The 21361-nt window shown below is 39.9% G+C and overlaps 1 protein-coding gene across 21 annotated transcripts in view; it reads right to left on the reverse strand.

Moving 5' to 3' along the window:
- The window catches only part of RBMS2 (RNA binding motif single stranded interacting protein 2), an 82362-nt gene that overhangs the window by 57447 nt on the left and 3554 nt on the right, over positions 1-21361 (reverse strand). For 6 of the 21 annotated variants that reach the window (XM_027967581.3, XM_042247070.2, XM_042247068.2 and 3 more), the window contains exon 1: positions 4107-4202. In XM_027967581.3, coding sequence (XP_027823382.1) covers positions 4107-4172 — 66 coding nt within the window. In that variant the 5' untranslated portion in view covers positions 4173-4202. Of the gene's footprint in view, positions 1-4106; positions 4203-5000; positions 5069-5193; positions 5562-21361 lie in introns of those variants that run through there. The other 15 variants (XM_060412960.1, XM_012174733.5, XM_027967580.3 and 12 more) reach the window with 4 other exon arrangements.

Genomic DNA, 21361 nt, shown 5'->3' on the forward strand with positions numbered 1-21361 from the left:
AGAACTGCAGATAACACAGCTGGTTCAAGCAGAGTCAGCGTAATGACAGCGTGCAGGGGACGTGGGGAGATAAGGAAAGCTGGCCCAACAGTGGGCAGGCACTAGGCTAAGCAGGTAATATACACCCATCCAGCAATGCGGGAGACTCAGGTTTGATCCCTGGGTCAGGGATCCCCTGGAGAAGAAAACGGCAACCCACTCTAGGATTCTTGCATGGAAAATCACATGGATGAAGGAGCCTGGCGGGCAACACACAAAAATTCTCTCTCCCTGTTAGGAGTATGAACAATTCTAGTATTGCTTCCCACTTTCTGCTCTCCTGAGTAAACTCTTCCAAAAACCTTCAGGTAACTCAGACTTCTTAAAGAGTGAAAATCTGGCAATGCCCACCAGCCAGTTCGCTCTCATCACGGCCTCTGCTCCTCCAGCCCGCCCCACTCCCCGCAACTCCCCACCCCAATATGGCCTTCAATATGTTAAGATCAAGAAGAAATAGAAATTTATGCAAAACAGGTCAGGGAAGGCAAATTATCCCAAGTTAAACAAAGTCTCTTTTCTTTTTTTCCAAAGGGAATGGTTGTTGATGCTGTGAGGAGTTAACTTATAATAACACATGCCAGGAAGATGATGTCAGGGAAGGTGTGGTTAGGCTCTTTACAAGTCTGAAATTCCTTTACTCACAAACACTTCCTCTTTCAGTCTCACCTAGACACAAATCTCTCTACTGAGGCAACTCTTTCAGAAGCTGAAGGAAGTGTTGCGACCTTAGAACTCTGATCTTTTCACCTTTAGTCTTTTCTTTTTTTCCTTTAAGAACTAATAATAATTAAGATAGATTTTTTTTAATACCATAATTTTTCAGAATCTCTCTTTGAAATTCACATTTTCTCCTTTCTATGATTTAGAATTCTCCAGGCAAGAATACTGGAGTGGGTTGCCATTTCCTTCTCCAGGGGATCTTCCCGACCCAGGGATCAAACCAGTATCTCCTGAATTGGCAGGCAGATACTTTACCACTGAGCCACCAGGGAAGCCCTTGTGATTACTTAATTCCATTAAAAAGAATGGATAGTCAACAGTACATCCTGAGAAAGAATGTGTGTGCCTTTACCAGGCATTATACGCTTGTTCATTGTATACCTGTATTTACAACAGCCGAGAAAGAATAAGAAAACTGTGCTTGTCCTTGGCTCCTTGGGAAACAACTTCTCTGATAAAATACACAAATATGTTTCAAAATAAAACATTCCTTTTTTTTTTCCTGAATTGCAGGACTTACACGATTTGAGTTCCCTGACCAGGGACTGAACCCCAGCCATGGCAGTGAAAGCGCTGAGTCCTAACCACTGGACTGCCAGGAAAGTCCCCAAACAATTCTACTTTTAAAAGACATTAAATAAAAATTAATGGAGTTACAAAAGTGCTGTACAAATAAATCTTTTCAAACTGAGCTCACTCAAGATATTCCACTAACCAGAAGTGACAACTACAGTAAATTATGATACAAAAATACTCCTTAGAGAAAACAGATCTCTACAAATCTGTGACTTACAGATTTTGGTACAACAAAATGATGGAAAAGAAAAGCAGATATTTATAATGTGTACCTTCTCAGAAATTCAGAATTTTATTTCAGTTTTTCAAATGTTCCAGAGATCTCCAAAACTTTGTAGACTTGTCCTACCTGACAAACTTAGGTATTAATAGCAATGGTAAATAAGCCAATGTCAAAATTAAAACTTTAATTTGTCATTGAAAAGAGTCTGGTAGAATAGACAAAGCAAGCTGCTACTAATTACTTCCCTTACCGGGTGGGATTTAGGTAACTTCAGGACATGAAGGGAAGATTTTTTGTTTTATATACCTCTTGATGCTTAAATTTTTAAAATAAATACATCTTATGTTTATTACTAAAAACTAACAACTCATTTTAAAAACTAACCTTCAGTATATAAACAGCCAAATTACATGATCAGATTCACTCAAAACATTCTTTTCAAAAAATGAACACATTAAGCTGTACACATCAACAAAAAGACAAACAGTAACGTAGTAATCACTGCATTTAAATAGGCCCAATACCTACAAACCTATATACACACACAAGTTGTCATAGTCACAAAGTGATGTCATCATAACGCTGACCTATAAGAACCCAAAGAACATTTGACAAATAGCCTGAGTAATTACGATCTACCCCAACCCAGGTTTCTTAATGGCTTCTCAAACCTTACAAGTTATCAGAAAGAGATATACTTGAATCCCAGTCCACAATAATAACCCTTGTCCCCTACATCAGTGGTCCCCAACCTTTCTGGCACCAGGGCCTGGTTTTGTGAAAGATAATTTTTCCACAGATGGGCGTGGGGAATGGTTTTCAGATGATTCAAGAGCATTACATTCATTGTGCACTTTATTTCTAGTATTTCTATATCAGCTCCACCTCAGGGCATCAGGCATTAGATCCCAGGGGTTAGGGACCCCTGCCCTACAATATCCTAGATTTAGAAGCTGGTTAAATGTTTCCTATACAACAAGAGGAAAAGGAAGTACAGAGCTAAGAAACAAGAATATTTTAGATATCATCAAATACATGGGTACTAATAGGAAAAAAACAATTTCTGGAATTCATTTTACTGTATTTTAACGGGTAATCTGAGAGACTTGGAGGGAAAAAATTAGGAAGGAAACTTTTATATAGTACTATACAAGATTTGAAGAGAATAAAGACAGATGAGCTATCCCTCTGTCAAAATCATATTGATTTATGTGTGTATATAAAATTGATAACATATGAACCCATATTTCTTACGGATATAAAATGTGTGTGTGTGCGTGTGTGTGTGCGCACGCACGTGTGTTAGTTACTCAGTCGTATCCGACTCTTTGCCACCCCATGGGCTGTAGTCCACCAGGCTCCTCTGTCCATGGAATTCTCCAAGCAAGAATACTGGAGTGGATTGCCATTCCCTTCTCCAGGGGATCTTCCCGATCCAAGGATCAAACTCTGGTCTCCTGCACTGCAGGCAGATCTTTACTGTCTGAGCCCCCAGGGAAGCAATGACAGAATGAATAGCGTATAAACTAACACCAGGTGTTTCGGTTCCAAACATTTACCCACTGCCTTCATCAGATACTTTGTTCACCTATATCAGTCTCGTTAGGTATATAAGAAAGCATCAAGAATCCCTTCCTACGCCCCAACAATCCATCAAATGAACAAAATATCCTAAAATATATACGTCACCTTTTTTTCTACAAAGACCAGCTAGAAAATCAAGACAGAGGGTAAAGGGTCTTTTTGCTACAGCATAAAGTTTCTCCTAGTCAGCACTGTGTGCACTGAAATGCCAAGAAACTGCCCAAGATATTCCTTGGCAACTGTGGGCACGACTGTACACCTCTCCCCAGACTGCCCCTGTGCCCAAGCATAGCACAACTCTCTGGCAGCTGTGGGTTAATCAAAAAGACTTCAAAGATGCCTGCTGAGCTTGGCTATCTGCAGAGCAGGAAGCCCCAGCTTAGCAGCAGACCCCAAAGAATCCCAGAACTTTCTGCCTTAATTCCCAAGGTCTTCTCTTAAAAACTCCTTGCCTACAGGCTGGGTGGAGTAGGGTCTCTATCTAAGCTCCAAGAGTAGACTCAGTCCTCAGTTGAAGCTGTGATTTCACTCACTGTATTCAAGCTACCTGATAACGCTGATGGAATGGTAGGAAGGAAGGTGGGCTGGAGGAGAATGCAGTTAATCAAAACAACGAAATAACCTTGGAGTGAGCAGGCTGGGGGCCAGGGTTTGAGGTGACATATTTTCCCTGTGAAAATTGGATACATCAGCAGGAAGTCAAACTAACTTCACAAAGCTCTGAACTTGCAAAGCTTGATTTGTTTTTAATTCCACTGCCTTCTCAGGCCTCAGGTAAAGGGCTGTAAATTCCTGGAACTTCGGAACCAGGTAAGAAAAGATGACCAAAAAAAGTGGTGGAAAAAGAGAGGAGCTGAGAGGAGAGGAAGCCTGTTCCCCTCTTAAGGAGAATGTTAAAGCCAAGGGCACTCCCCGATCCCCAGAAAAGGAAGTAGCTGAATTCCAAAAAAGCACTTTTCCCTACCTTCTTGTTGTTCTTGTTATAGCCAAAAGTCGAAATCCCAGGCCTGGACGTCACTGATAGCAGCATTTTCTCTTTAATGTCAGGAAGCTAAGAGAGAAAGAGGGAGAGGGAAAGGGAGAGGAAAGGAGGGAGAGAAGGAGGGAGGGAGGGAGGAAGAGCAGGGAGAGGCAAAAGGGAGGAGGAGGAGGGGGGAGGGAGGGGGAGTAAAGAATGAGCTAGGGCTGCTTGTTTACGTCACTGATAGAAGTTAACCCCGAGTCTGAGTGAGGCTCTTCCACTGGGTCCTAATGCCCAAGATGTTATTTTTTAATTTTTCATAGGCTTAGCAGTTAGACCAAAAAGAAGTTTTTAGGTCTTTCAACTCTATCCCCTTTCCTATTTATTTTGTACAAGTTCAGATTCTCATGGAAAAAACGAGGACACTTTCTCCTTAGATCTCAGCTATAAGATTCCAAACTTGATTTTAAAGGGACACTGCTTTGGAGAACATGTGAAGAAAATAAGCTCAGTACTTCCCCCCCACCACCACTTTATATTTACAGCGAGCTTAACACACAGAATAACAAACAGAAGAGCTCACCGAAGAGCAGAGACAAGCAAAACAGAGGATGGGGAAATAACTAGTTTCAGATCTTTGCACAGTTTTATTCCTCTTGGGTCACGCTGATGGGCTGATGCTTCTTAATCCTTTCAGATTCCCCCAGGTATGACTTCAAAAATGATTTTTCAAACTGGAGTAAGTCATGAAACTTGATACTTAGTTCTTTTTTTCCCCCCAGCTTTACTGAGACATAATTGCCTAGTGATTTCTTTGACAATTGTAAGCTATCTCATATGAATCTTGATCCCACTATTCTGAGCTTCAAGGTCCATGAAACTGAAACGATTACTCACCCAATCTGAAGTTTATCCCCAAGCTGAAGTTCACAGAGCTGGGATGTTTGCTTCAAGCTGTCTCTAAACTGCAGAAAAATAAACAAATAACTTTTTTAAAAACACGCTTCACAGAGAAGAAAAATACAAAGATCTTAGGAGGAAAGGAACATTAACTTTAGAATCAAAAATTTAACACAATTGCTACACTTACCTCTAATAGTACTAAAGGAATGTGCTGTAGATGGTGCCTTAACAATAAAATAAACTTGTAGGAAACCAAAAATTTAAGAACGCTATCCAGTAATTTACCAATCTAGTCCAAGTGGAACAGGGATATAGGATGAAAGCCTTCAAATCCCTTAAGGCCCCCTCACTGTCATAGTGGATATTCTAAGAAATAAATTAACCTGTCTGCTTTGCCACAACAAACATTAAGGCCAAACCCTCCCTTAAATGAAGTCCCAGTCTCTATTCCAGTTCTCCTGTCACCTTTTTGCTATAATAAAGGGACAAACAGTACCAACATTCTGCAGAGTAAATACATACATACCACACCCCCAATCTCTAACTTTCATTTCTAATAGAACAGGAAGTGCCTGCTAAGCTCAAGGGACACAGGAAGGGTGGGAACAGCCTCAATGTGGGAATTGCAGCTGAGACTGGAAGCACAGCAGCCAAATGCAGTCAATAAATCAATAAAGGCATCTCCCACGGATACCATATTTTTTTAAGTCCCTTTTCTGCCCTCAGAGGTTCTCATTCACTATATGCCAAGTTATCATTGACATTTAGTTCCTTCTCCCTTAGCCTAACAATGTGGCACCAAACCTTAGTCTTTAAGACCTGATTTATAGCGGGGTTTATCTTTAAGTGGTTAAGACTCTGTGTTCCCAATGCAGGGGCCCTGGGTTCAATCCCTGGTCAGGGAACTAATTACTATATAGAGCTGAAGTGAAGTGGGGGTCGAAAAGAGTGGGACACGACTCGGTGACTAACACTTCACTTCAACTCTATATAGTAATTAGAGCACAATTCTCATTCTGCAACTAAGAAGATTCTGTGTGCTACAACTAAGACCCAGCAGAGATAAATAAATATAATGAGGTTTATAACAGCACTCAACCTAATTTCTTAAGAATCCTAATATTCTCAATGTGTTGTGTTCTCTTACTGCACTCCTTAATGCTCAATGATATTTTAGAATTTAAGATAGTTAAAACCATAAGTTTTAGAGAAAAGCAGACATGCATTCAGATCCTGACACCACTGTTAGTTACTGTTTACGTAACTTTAAGCCAAGTTACTTAACATCTCTGATGCACTCATTTCTAAAATGGAGATAATAGCTCCTTCATTAGTCTTTAGGGTCAAATCCAAATTCTGGTTCAGTCCTCTCATTCACAAGCTGACTGACACTGGGAGAATTACCTCACATGTCTGAACCTCACTTCGCTCATCTGTAAAATACAGTAAATAAACAGTCTCTACTTCCTAAAATTGTAATGAAGTGAAATAAGGCAATGCATATAAAGCCCTTAGGAAGGTACATGACACACTTGGTAAACACTTGGTAAAAAGCTAACAGGTGTTAGCTCCATTTAGATTAATCACTGTCTCCCAGTGTGTATCCCTCTGGGCATTACATAAGCCAGATTTTATGATCTGATGTGAACATTTCCAAAAACTAGTATTTTAGTTACATTCAAAAGATCATACTAGGACTAGATAGGCTGAACTATATAAGTGGAAATACTAAATAAGAAATTTCAGGAATCATCCAACCCAATTTCTTTTCTCTATCTTCCAGAAGCAAATGATCTGATTATTTGAAAATTCTTTTCATAACTCCAATCTCCTGAAATTGGTGGACTATCTCTTATCTCTAGGGAAAAAAAAGGAAACAAAATAATGCAGAATCAAAGCACATTAGACAAGACATCGCAGCTCCCATTTCTCAAGAGTCCTGCTACTTTAAGAAACTGAAATAGATTTTTAAAAGAGGAAGATCTTCATATACCCTAAAATTTAACACCTTTTTGCCACTCTAAAAGTAGATAAAGAAGGATCCAATTAAATAAATTCCATTATATATATATATATATGTTTTTATTTGTTAGGCTGTGTTGGGTCTCAGTTGCTGCTCACAGCATTTTTTGTTGTGGCCCAGGACTCGCTAGATGTGGCTCAAGAGTTTAGTTGCTCACAGCGTGTGCAACCTAGTTCCCAGGCAGGGATGGAACCCAGACCCCTGCACTGAGACTACAAGTCTTAGCCACTGGACTACCAGGGAAGTCCATTTTTAAGTGTATTTTTAAAGCAGGTAGGGACTCCCCTGGTGGTCCAGTGGCTAAGACTTTGTGCTCCCAATGCAGGGGGCCCGGGTTTGATCCCTGGTCAGGGAACTAGAATCCACACACTGCAACTAAGACCCAGGGCAGCTAAATAAATAAATAAATATTTTAAAGATAAATGAAGGAAGTTATAGAATCTTATGGAAGTGACAGAAAAGGTGATGGAGTTCTGTGGTTAGATTCAGAAAGTGTATGAAAAGAGGAAGAATCCTATTTCTTCCAGTGTGTTTACTTTGATACCCACCCCCCTCATCTGCTTTGCCAATTATGACTGCTTACATTTTTCTAGATTTAGTCAATGCTTCTCAAATTCTTGGTTCTTTTGGGCATAGCACCCAAGAGTTTTTCTGAGGGGGGAAAAGTAAAATAGTTATTTGGAACATCTCTTAGAGATATCTATACCTCAAATTCCATATAGACAAGTATGTGATTTCTCCAGAAAAACTGTAATAGGGAAGAACAAATCTGACTCCATATTGGATCTGTTTCTTTACTTTAACCTTTGTATTCTATTGCTTTTGCTACAAGTTAAGAATGCTGCCTATAGCCTGAAATATAAAGAATAGCCCATTTTCAAGGTTCTGACTTTTAAGGTATAACACTTTTCCATTCATGCAGAGATTTAAAAGGCTACAGAACAGAGTAACATCTGTCATGCTGGAGGTACACAGAAACAATATAACCTGACCTACATGGACAGATGCAAGAACAAAGGATTCTGACCCTAAGAAGTCTGTAACAACCAACCCCCCCACACACTTTTAGTATAAAAGAAGCCTAAATTCTAACTTGGGTACTGGTTCTTTGGGACAATTGTCCACCATCTTCTCAGTCTGCTGGCTTTCCAAATAAAGTCACTATTCCCTGCCTCAACAACTTGTCTCTCGATTTACTGGCCTGTCCTGTGACAAGCAGTACAAGCATGAACTCAGTAACAAAACAACAGTTTTAAGTGTCTCAGGTAGAGCAGCCAGAGGTCTTAGGACTTCTCTGGTGGTCTGCACTTCCACTGCAGGGGCATGGGTTTTATCCTGGGTGGGGAACTAAAAAAAATCCTCTGTGGGTTATCTTTCCTCTCACTGATTAACTTCTGCGACCAAAAGTCTAAGTAATGACAAAAGACCCCAAAGTCCAATTTATTTCATGGTAAAGAGATGAATAACGCCTCAAGAAGTGGGGAAAAAAAAAGTTTAACACATCAGCTTACTCAAGCAGGAATATTTAAGGATCTGCATCAAACAACTAGAGAAACTTAGCCCTGTTCCCTTCAGATGTAGGATGGAATGACAAAATGACAAAATTGGTCTAAAACTAGAAATTGAGAAAGTTCGCCCTTTCAACTCCTTGACATAACTCATAGAAAAGAGAGAGAAAAGAAAGGCAACTCTGCAGAATTATTTAACTCATACCCTGGATATCAGTGCTAATAGTATATTCTCCTCTTCCATAATAAGATACTTCTGGCCAAAACTTATTACAGAGAAAACCCTAACAAAACTTTCAAGTAACTCTTCCTTTGACAGACACTAAAGAAATACAGCAATCAAATCATCTAGCATCCATGGACCAGAAAATTAGCACAATGTAGAAAGAAAAGACTAGACTGGATTCTATGCACACCCAGAATGGACTGCATTGATAAGTAATATTATAGTCTCCAAATGCACATTTCCTTCACACTTGAGCCATTAATTTTGTTTAGCTTCAGCTATCCCTAAAATAGGACTGATGCTAAAGCTGAAACTCCAATACTTTGGCCACCTCATAGGAAGAGTTGACTCATTGGAAAAGACTCTGATGCTGGGAGGGGTTGGGGGCAGGAGGAGAAGGGGACGACAGAGGATGAGATGGCTGGATGGCATCACCGACTCCATGGACGTGAGTTTGAGTGAACTCTGGGAGATGGTGATGGACAGGGAAACCTGGCGTGCTGCAATTCATGGGGTCACAAAGAGTCGGACACAACTGAGCGACTGAACTGAACCCTAAAATAAATAACTCAGATAATCACAATAAAAGCCCACAACTGAATTCAACAATTAGACTGAACCAAATGAAATGGCTGGTTATGTAGGTTAAACACAGAATCTTTTCAAACAGTCAAATACTGGTAATTTCGTGTGATTAAATCCAACATTGCAAAAAGTGTGAGGCAGTGAGGATGATAATGAGTCAGAACACTGGTGAACTGGATACCTCCTTTCCTTTGTCCTGTCTCATTTTCAGATTAAAAAAAACAAAAACAGAGAGGTAAACTCACTTCCATAAGGTCCTGGGAGTCAAATAATATCTGACACCAGAATCCAGACTTTCTGTCTTAATTCAGCATTGTTCCCGTATCAGTGTGACTTGATTGTAAAATTTAAAATTCTGATAAATATATATTTAGGGGTCATAAATAATAAAAGAATAATCCTAAGATTCCAGAGGTGAAAGTTCAACTGTTTTCTTCAAATCAACTCTTTATCTCAAGTAGCAGAGATATCGAATATTTCAGTCTGTTCCTAAATTGCACATTGGAGGATATTTCTAGGGATAAACCTATAATGCAAACAATAGAAAACTACAGTTGCTGGGAAGTGCTGCCAATTAAATATTCAAGATTCTACCTGAGGTTTGATTCATTATATATTTAGAAGATAATTTGCTTGAATTCTGCTTTCCTCTCAGGGATAATTTGTAGCATAACCTGAAACTCTCAGATGAAACAAGATTTGAATATAAGAAGTGGCTTCTAAAACATCAATATACACTATTTATGAGGTTACTAGTCACTAGTAGGTTCTGCCAGAATCACAGACTTGATGAGGACAGGGACTGTGACTATTTTGTGTACCCTATTATATCCCCAGTATTTAATAGTATCTGGCTAAAGTAACATTTAAAAATATTTGTCAGCAGTGACAACCTCCCCATGAAAGCTTGCTTCTTGAAAAGGATCTCCTTCATCCCTTTCTAGAAGAAAAGAGGAGAAAGGAAACTCCATCTGGAGTGGAACCCTAATTCCTACTTCGTGGATGCAAAATGCCCAGATGCTATAAAATCATCTCTCTCTTTAGTCATGCACAAATGCTAGGTCTGTGTGTTGGCTGCTCTACTGTCCTCTGGCAGTCACAGGAGAAACAGCAAGGCTTACAGAAACATGCTCCTTTAGACAGAAGCAGCAGTAAAAACACCCTGGGACTTTCCTGGTGGGTCCAGTGGTTAAGAAACCACCTGCCAATGTAGGGAACACAGGTTCAATGCCTGGTCCAGGAAGATCCAACGTGCCACATAACAACTAAGCCAGTGCACCACAACTGTGCTCGAGAGCTCAGGAGCCACAATTCCTGAAGCCCGCTCGCCCTGGAGCCCATGCTCTTCAACAAGAGAAGCCCTCATACTCATCTAGAGTAACCTTGCTAACAGCAACTAGAGAAAGGCCTCTCCTGAAGCAATGAAGACTCAGCACAGCCAAAAATAAAAAGCTAATTAATGTGAAAAAATAGAAGCACCCTATATTAGGAAATAGATGGGGAAACAGTGGAAACAGTGTCAGACTTTACTTCGGGGGGCTCCAAAATCACTGCAGATGGTGGTTGCAGCCATGAAATTAAAAGACACTTGCTCCTTGGAAGGAAAGTTATGACCAACCTAGATAGCATATTCAAAAGCAGAGACATTACTTTGCCAACTAAGGTCCGTCTAGTCAAGGCTATAGTTTTTCCACTAGTCATGTATGGATGTGAGAGTTGGACTGTGAAGAAGGCTGAGCGCCGAAGAATTGATGCTTTTGAACTGTGGTGTTGGAGAAGACTCTTGAGAGTCCCTTGGACTGCAAGGAGATCCAACCAGTCCATTCTGAAGGAGATCAGCCCTGGGTGTTCTTTGGAAGGACTGATGCTAAAGCTGAAACTCCAGTACTTTGGCCACCTCATGTGAAGAGTTGATTCATTGGAAAAGACTCTGATGCTGGGAGGGATTAGGGGCAGGAGGAGAAGGGGACAACAGAGGATGAGATGGCTGGATGGCATCACTGACTCGATGGACATGAATTTGAGTGAACTCCGGGAGTTGGTGATGGACAGGGAGGCCTGGAGTGCTGCGATTCATGGAGTCACAAAGAGTCGGACACAACTAAGTGACTGAACTGAACTGATATTAGGATGAATGAGAAACCATTTCAACATACACATTTTGGATATACGTGTGAAAACACACACACCACTTTAAAATATTTGGTTAATGAACAAATGGAATAAACTTCAACACTGTATTTACATCTGAAAAGATATTAAAAATACTGAATATAGTGTTGAGGAGATCAGAAAGCTAGAATTTACCTGTCTCTCTCATCTGTGTACTAGGTAAAACTATACCCCCATCATCGCATAAAAGACACCACCCAAAAGGCCCACTATAAATTTGTATTCCCACAGCATTTTATACATAATTTTGTAGGCTTTTAACTCTTACTTACTGCCCCAACTCTTGTACCTACATGGTGACTTTCTAGGAAGCAGACTTTATTCATCCTTTTATCTTTAACACCTAAACATAACTTACGCTCAAGAATACCAGATGGAAAAATACAATTTTCAATTTCTTTTAAGTAACTCTAGTGTGAAAGTGAATCTCAATGAACATTAAGAGAACACTGCCACCTCCTGGGTAATATAGGTCATGCATTCTTTAGCAAATACCAGGAAGAGAAACCACAGAACTCGTATACAGGTAGATCAGAAATTCGAAATTTAAACCCGGCTCTATCATTTGCTGTGTTAAACTGGAAAATCTCAATCAGTTTTCCCTTCTACAAAATGAGCATAGCACCTGTCCTATTTCTGTCTCTAAAAGTACTTGGTTGATTATAAAACATTTTCCAAGTATGAGACCATAGTTGATTATTTACTCTGCTATGCTGAGGATAATAAATCCATCTTTTTTTAACTGAATATTTTATTAACATAATAGTTGTTTTAACAAATCCATCTTTCTTCTTACCACAAATCTAACTAAATAACCTGCAGGTTGAGGATCAGAGCCAACTCATAAAATCGTAGATGCCTAATGGCAAATTTCTTTCTTTATATGTTAATGTAGACTGTCATTAACTTATTGAAATGTGTTGGTTAGCATAAAATTAAAATTACTTGGAGACACCACTTCTCACCCACCAGACTGGCAAAAATCCAAAAGCTTGACAACAGTCTGTTGGAGAGAGTGTGGTTAAAAGACTATCATATATTGTGTGTGGAAATGCAAAATAGCATATCTCCTTTTGCAGTATTAAGCAAAAGGATATTCACTTTTACCCTTTGTCAACTTAAAAATAGTCACAACTTAAAAACTGAATAATGTTTTATTCAGAGGGAATTTTTAGGACTTCAAGCCCAGGAGACAGCCATTTCAAGCGACTGACAACTGCTCAGAGGCGGCAGAGAAAGGAGTCAGGGTTATACAGAAGTTTGTAATAAGGGGCAAGTAGTCTGAATATCAAAAGATTATTGTTAATTAAGAAAAACTAGGTATATCAAGTTAAGGAATTTATTGCTTTTCTATTTTAGGGAAGATGCAGGAGTCTGGGCTTGCTGAAGTAATTTCTTTCATATGCATATCAGCTACTTGGGGCCAATATTCCGAGTATTTCACATCTTTGAAAAGGCAACATCAAAACCATAAAATTGACATGCGTTATGAACCATATCTAAAACTAAGTATAATAGAAATTTTATTTCCTGATTTTATTTCAGGATAATTAATGTTTAGGAAATCTATTACGTGAATCTTCTATAAATTACTGTTTCTAATTTTCAGTCATACTCTAATGATTGCAGCAAGCTAGTCCTATCTAAGATATACATCAAACCTAATACGCATTAAAAATCCTGTAAGGTCCCAGGTAATTTTCACTGAATTATTCGTTAAAGAAATACTTACTCTCCTATCATAAACAGTGTGAAGCTCTTGCTGTTGTTGTTGTTTTGAAATTATTAATTAAATTTGGGCCACACCCTGAGCATGCGGAACTTCCCCAACCAGGCATCAAACCCACATTCCCTGCACTGGAAAGGGTCTTAAAAATCGGACCACCAGGGAAGTCCACAAGTGTGCAGTATTTTTTTACTGTTAAGATCTGTCAATCATTAAAAAAAAAAAAAAAAAAACTACTGGGGTTGTGTCAAAGGATTCAAGACTCAACTTGAGGGGACTCCCACTATCCAGAGATGGGATATTTGAGCATCAGAAAGAATAAAAATTGCAAAGAATGTAAACATATTTTAGTTGTTCAAATTCATAGTAATTTTTAAAACTCTGACTGATCACCTTTGATATTATGGAACCAACTTATTATTTTATAAACTGGCAAGTAAAGAGAAAAAAATCAAATATACAGCCTACCTTTTCTATATGAACTGTATCCCTGAATGACTAAATACTTGATGAAGCAAGTTCAGTTCAGCTCAGTTCAGTTCAGTCGCTCAGTCGTGTCCTACTCTTTGCGACCCCATGAATCGCAGCATGCCAGGCCTCCCTGTCCATCACCATCTCCCGGAGTTCACTCAGACTCACGTCCATCGAGTCCGTGATGCCATCCAGTCATCTTATCCTCGGTCGTCCCCTTCTCCTCCTGCCCCCAGTCCCTCCCAGCATCAGAGTCTTTTCCAACAAGTCAACTCTTCTCATGAGGTGGCCAAAGTACTGGAGTTTCAGCTTTAGCATCATTCCTAAGTCCTTATTTATACAAGAATTCAAAATAATAAATAAGGAATGATAGAACAAACCCTAGTGAAACAGTTGGTCTGGGCAATGATTATCAAAGGGTATAAAAAATCATTAAATTAAAAACTGATTGAGATCATAAGGAAAAAAACTACATACAAATATTCCTTATGAATGCATTCCTTATGAAAAAACCTCAATGAAACATTAGCAAACTGAATTCAGAAACATATAAAGAAAGGTTTAAACACCATGACCAACTGCAGTTAGTTCCAGGAACCCAAGGCTGGTTAAATATTCAAAAATCAAGTAATGTAATATGACATATTAACAGAATAATGGAAAATCCCCATGAACTTCCAGATGTTCAAGCTGGATTTAGAAAAGGCAGAGGAACCAGATATCAAAATGCCAATATCCACTGGATCATCAAAAAAGCAACAGAGCTCCCCAAAGCCTTTTGCTGTGTGGGTCACAACTGTGGAAAATTCTTCAGTTCAGTTCAGTTGCTCAGTCATGTCTGACTCTTTGAGATCCCATGGACTGCAGCACCCTAGCCCTCCTAACCATCACCAACTCCCAGAGCTTACTCAAAATCATGTCCATTGAGTCAGACATGCCATCCAGCCATCTTGTCATCTGTTGCCCCCTTCTCCTCCAGCCTTCAATCTTTCCCAGCATCAGGGTCTTTTCCAATGAGTCAGTTCTTTGTTGACTGTATAGAACTTCTCCATCTTTGGCCGCAAAGGATATAATCAATCTGATTTCGGTATTGATCATCTGGTGATGTCCATGTGTAGAGTCTTCTCTTGTGTTGTTGGAAGAGGGTCTTTGCTATGACCCAGTGTGTTCTCTTGGCAAAACTCGATTAGTTTTTGCCCTGCTTCATTCTGTACTCCAAGTGCAAACTTGCCTGTTACTCCAGGTTTTCTTGACTTCCTACTTTTGCATTCCAGTCCCTGATAATGAAAAGGACATGTTTTTTGGGTGTTAGTTCTAGAAGGTCTTGTAGGTCTTCATAGAACCATTCACCTTCAGCTTCTTCAGCATTACTGTTTGGGGCACAGACTTGGATTACTGTCATACTGAATGGTTTGCCTTGGAAACAAACAGCTCATTCTGTTGTTTTTCAGACTGCATCCAAGTACTGCATTTTGCACTCTTTTGTTGACTATGATGGCTACTCCATTTCAAGAGATGGGAATACCAGACCACCTGACCTGCCTCCTGAGACATCTGTACACAGGTCAGGAAGCAACAGTTAGAACTGACATGGAACAATAGACGAGTTCCAAATCAGGAAAAGAGTATGTCAAGGCTGTATATTGTCACCCTGCTTATTTAACTTATATGCAGAGTACATCATGTGAAATGCCGGGCTGGTTGAAGCACAAGCTGGAATCAAGATTGCCGGGAAAAATATCAATAACCTCAGATATGCAGATGACACCATCCTTATGGAAGACACTGAAGAGGAACTAAAGAGCCTCTTGATGGAAGTGAAAGAAGAAAAGAGTGAAAAAGTTGGCTTAAAACTCAACATTCAGGAAACTAAAATCATGGCATCTGGTCCCATCACTTCATGGCAAATAGATGGGGAAACAGTGGAAAGAGTGACAGACTTTATTTTTTTGGACTCCAAAATCACTGCCGATGGTGACTGCAGCCATGAAATTAAAAGGTGCTTGCTCCTTGGAAGAAAGGCTATGACCAAACTAGACAGCATATTAAAAAGCAGAGACATTATTTTGCCAACAAAGGTCCATCCAGTCAAAGCTATGGTTTTTCCAGTAGTCATGTGTGGATGTGAGAGTTGGACTAAAGAAAGCCGAGTGCCAAAGAATTGATGCTTTTGAACTGTGGTGTTGGAGAAGACTCTTGAGAGTCCCTTGGACTGCAAGGAGATCAAACCAGTCCATCCTAAAGGAAATCAGTCCTGAATATTCATTAGAAAGACCAATGCTGAAGCCAAAATTACAATACTTTGGCCACCTGATGGGAAGAACCGACTCACTGGAAAAGACCCTGATGCTGGTAAAGAATGAAAGCAGGAGAAGGGGACGATAGAGGATGAGATGGTTGGATGGCATCACCAACTTGATGGACATGAGTTTGAGTAAGCTCTGGGAGTTGGTGATGGACAGGAAATTTGGTGTGCTGCAGTCTGTAGGGTTGCAAAGAGTCAGACACAACTGAGTAACTGAACTGAAATCCCCATGATCATCTCTGTAAATGCAGAAGTAACATTTGACAATATGATTATACAGTGGAAGTGAGAAATAGATTTAAGGGCCTAGATCAGATAGATAGAGTGCCTGATGAACTATGGAATGAGGTTCGTGACTTTGTACAGGAGACAGGGATCAAGACCATCCCCACGGGAAAACAAATGCAAAAAAGCAAAATGGCTGTCTGGGGAGGCCTTACAAATAGCTGTGAAAAGAAGAGAGGCGAAAAGCAAAAGAGAAAAGGAACGATATAAGCATCTGAATGCAGAGTTCCAAAGAATAGCAAGAAGAGATAAGAAAGCCTTCTTCAGCGATCAATGCAAAGAAATAGAGGAAAAGAACAGAATGGGAAAGACTAGAGATCTCTTCATGAAAATTAGAGATACCAAGGGAACATTTCATGCAAAGATGGGCTCAATAAAGGACAGAAATGGTATGGACCTAATAGAAGCAGAAGATATTAAGAAGAGGTAGCAGGAATACATAGAAGAACTGTACAAATAAGATCTTCATGACCCAGATAATCATGATGGTGTGATCACTCAACTAGAGCCAGACATCCTGTAATGTGAAATCAAGTGGGCCTTAGGAAGCATCACTAGGAACAAAGCTAGTGGAGGTGAGGGAATTCCAGTTGAGCTATTTCAAGTCCTGAAAGATGATGCTGTCAAAGTGCTGCACTCAATATGCCAGCAAATTTGGAAAACTCAGCAGTGGCCACAGGACTGGAAAAGGTCAGTTTTCATTCCAATCCCAAAGAAAGGCAATGCCAAAGAATGCTCAAACTACCGCACAATTGCACTCATCTCACATGCTAGTGAAGTAATGCTCAAAATTCTCCAAGCCAGGCTTCAGCAATATGTGAACCGTCAACTTCCTGATGTTCAAGCTGGTTTTACAAAAGGCAGAGGAACCAGCCAACATCCGCTGGATCGTGGAAAAGCAAGAGAGTTCCAGAAAAACATCTATTTCTGCTTTATTGACTATGCCAAAGCCTTTGACTGTGTGGATCACAAGAAACTGTGGAAAATTCTGAGAGAGATGGGAATACCAGACCATCTGACCTGCCTCTTGAGAAATCTGTATGCAGGTTAGGAAGCAACAGTTAGAACTGGACATGGAACAACAGACTGGTTCCAAATAGGAAAAGGAGTACGGCAAGGCTGTATAATGTCACCCTGCTTATTTAACTTATATGCAGAGTACATCATGAGAAACTCTGGACTGGAAGAAACACAAGCTGGAATCAAGATTGCCAGGAGAAATATCAATAACCTCAGATATGCAGATGACACCACCCTTATGGCAGAAAGTGAAGAGGAACTAAAAAGCCTCTTGATGAAAGTGAAAGAGGAGAGTGAAAAAGTTGGCTTAAAGCTCAACATTCAGAAAACGAAGATCATGGCATCTGGTCCCATCACTTCATGGGAAATAGATGGGGAAACAGTGGGAACAGTGTCAGAATTTATTTTTTGGGGTTCCAAAATCACTACAGATGGTCACTGCAGCCATGAAATTAAAATACGCTTACTCCTTGGAAGAAAAGTTATGACCAACCTAGATAGCATATTCAAAAGCAGAGACATTACTTTGCCAACTAAGGTCCGTCTAGTCAAGGCTATGGTTTTTCCAATGGTCATGTATGGATGTGAGAATTGGACTGTGAAGAAGGCTGAGCGCCGAAGAATTGATGCTTTTGAACTGTGGTGTTGGAGAAGACTCTTGAGAGTCCCTTGGACTGCAAGGAGATCCCAGGGCTGGGATTTCTGGGATTTCTTTGGAAGGAATGATGCTAAAGCTGAAACTCCAGTACTTTGACCACCTCATGTGAAGAGCTGACTCATTGGAAAAGACTCTGATTCTGGGAGGGATTGGTGGCAGGAGGAGAAGGGGACGACAGAGGATGAGATGGCTAGATGGCATCACTGACTCGATGGACATGAGTCTGAGTGAACTCCAGGAGTTGGTGATGGACAGGAGGCCTGGTGTGCTGCGATTCATGGGGTCGCAAAGAGGCGGACACGACTGAGTGACTGAACTGAACTGAATACTCATTCATGATATAATCTCCTAACTAATAATAGAAATTTTCATTTTAATAGACAAAGAATAAATATAAAAACCCTACAGCTTCATGCATGCATGCATGCTAAGTCACTTCAATGTGTCCGACTATGTGTGACCCTATGGACTGTAGCTCATCAGGCGCCTCTGTCTATGGATTCTCCAGGCAAGAATACAGGAGTGTGTTGCCATGACCTCCTCAGCTAACTGCAACTTAATGCTAAAAAAGTGAGTGCATTTCCCCTAAAATCAGGAACAAGGCAAAGATGACTGCTCTCACCATTTCTGTTCAACACTATGCTGGAAGTCTAGACAATGCCCTAAGAAAAAGCAAGCAAATAACAACAAAACCAAGTAGCTGAAAGGCATCCAGATTGGAAAGGAAGAAATAAAGCTATCCTTATTCATTCATTCACACATGATTGTCTGTGCAGAAAATCCTAAGGAAACTACAATAAAACTGCTAGAATTAATAAATGAGTCCAGTGAGGTCACAGAATACAAGATCAATATACAAAAATCATCCTATAGCAATAGCAATTATATATATTATATATATTCCTATATTTCACTAGCAATACAGAGATTCAAATGAAATTAAGAAAATTCTGTTCATAAAATATCAAAAGGAATTAAGTGGAAATAAATTTAATCAAACAAATGTAAAATTGATACACTGAAAAGTATAAAACATTGATGAGAAAAACTGAAGTAATTGTTAAGATGATAATTTCTACTAAATTAATATATAGTTTCAATGTCAAAATCCTAGTAGGCTTCTTTGCATAAGTTGATAAGCTGGTGAAGCTGCAAAGGACCTAGGATAACCAAAATAATTTTGAAAAAGAAAGAAGTTGAAAGATTTACACTGAATTAAAAACTTACGAGAAAGTTAAAGTACTCAAGACAATGTGGTATTGTTATAAAGATAGGAATGTAGATCAATGGAACAGAATTGAGAGACCAGAAGGAAACCCTTATATTAATGGTCAGCTAATTCTCAACAAAGGTTTCCACAAACAGTGCTGGAATAACTGGATATCCACATGCAAAAAAGAAAACTTAGGTCCTTACAGCACACTATTCACAAATATTAATTCGAAATGGATCACAGAATTAAATGAAAAAGCTAAAACTACAGTCTCCTCGAAGAAAACAGGAGAACATCTTCATGACTCCGGACTAAAATTCTCAGACACAACACCAAAAGCACATGGCACAAGAGAAAAATATGATAAATTGGACTTCATTAAAATTTTAAACTTCTGACTTTAAAAAGATACTATTTAAAAATGAAAAAAAAGTCACTGCCTGCAAGAAAATATTGCGAATTACATATCTGATAAAAGACTTGTGTCTAGAATATACAAAGAACTCTTAAAACTGAATAAGACGACAATAATCCAATTTTAAAATGTACAAAAAACTAGTGGTGCCCCAAGTCATTCCATCAAAGACATCCAAAAGACTAATAAGTACATAAAAAAGTGTTCAGAATCACTGGCTTTTAGGGATATGCGAATTAAAACCACAATGAGAAACTACTGTATGCCCATTAGAATGGCTCAGGAGTAAAGAATCCACCTGCAATGCAGGAGACGCAGCTTCGATCCCTGGGCTGGGAAGATCCCTTGGAGAACGAAACGGCAACCCCCTCCTGTATTTCTTGCCTGGAAAATCCCACAGACAGAGGAGCCTGGTGGGCTACAGTCCATGGGGTTGCAAACAGTTGGACATGATTTATCGACTAAACAACAATAATAAAAAAGAAATTAAGTGTTGATGAGGATATAGAGAAATCAAAGCTCTCATGCATTGCTGGTGGGAATGTAAAATGGTACAGCTACCTTAGAAAACTGGCAGTTTTCTTTAAACGTTAATCACATTATTACCATGCTGTTAAGTCACTTCAGTTGTGTCCAACTCTGTGCAACCCCATAGACAGCAGCCCACCAGGCTCCCCCATCCCTGGGATTCTCCAGGCAAGAACACTGGAGTGGGTTGCCATTTCCTTCTCCAATGCATGAAAGTGAAAAGTCAAAGCGAAGTCACTCAGTCGTGTCCGACTCTTAGGGACCTTATGGACTATAGCCCACCAGGCTCCTCCATCCATGGGATTTTCCAGGCAAGAGTACTGGAGTGGGGTGCCATTGCCTTCTCCATTATTACCATATAGCTTTATAAAAGTTTTGATATCCTGTGGAGAAGTCCAGACCCTTCTTCACTCTTTTTCAGAATTATCTTGGCTTCTCTTGTTTTCTACTAAGATTTTAGGATTCATGAAAATTCTGTGCAAAACCCTGTTGAGATTTTGATTGGAATTCTGTTAAGATTATGTTATTTTGGGGAGAGCCTCCATCTTTTTGACTCTGTTTCCCTCCATTTAACACTGTATGTGTTGTGTTACTCGCTCAGTCGTGTCTGACTCTTTGAGACCCCATGGACTGTAGCCCGCCAGGCTCCTCTGTCCATGGAATTCTCCAAGCAAGAATACTGTAGTGGGTAGCCATTCCCTTCTCCAGGGTCTTTTCCCAACCCAGGACTCGAACCCAGGTCTCCTGCATTGCAGGCAGATTCTTAACCATCTGAGCCACCAGGGAAGCCTCTTTAGTTGTCTATTACTACATAAGATATTACTGTAAACTTAGTGGTATATAACAACACATATTTATTATCTCACAGTTTCTCTGTGTCAGTTGTCTGGGCATGGCTTAGCTAAGCTACAATCAGTGTTGGCCAGGGCTGAGTTCTCATCTGAGGCTCAAAGCAGGAAGGATCTACTCTGTCACATGATATTTGGCAACATTCAGTTCCTTCCAGGCTTTTGGATGAGGGCCTCACTTTCTTGCTGGGTGTTGGCTGAGAGCTGCCTTCAGTTTTTTAGCATGTGGCTTTCTCCTTAGGACAGCTCACAACATGGCAGCTTGCTTCTTGAAAGCCACCAGGGAAAGTAACGATTGCTGTATTCTGTTTATTAGGAGCAAACCAGAGGTCCCATTCATACTTAAGGGGAAAGGTTTACACAGGCATGAAT

Source organism: Ovis aries, chromosome 3, assembly GCF_016772045.2.
Source record: "Ovis aries strain OAR_USU_Benz2616 breed Rambouillet chromosome 3, ARS-UI_Ramb_v3.0, whole genome shotgun sequence".
Lineage (NCBI taxonomy): Eukaryota > Metazoa > Chordata > Mammalia > Artiodactyla > Bovidae > Ovis > Ovis aries.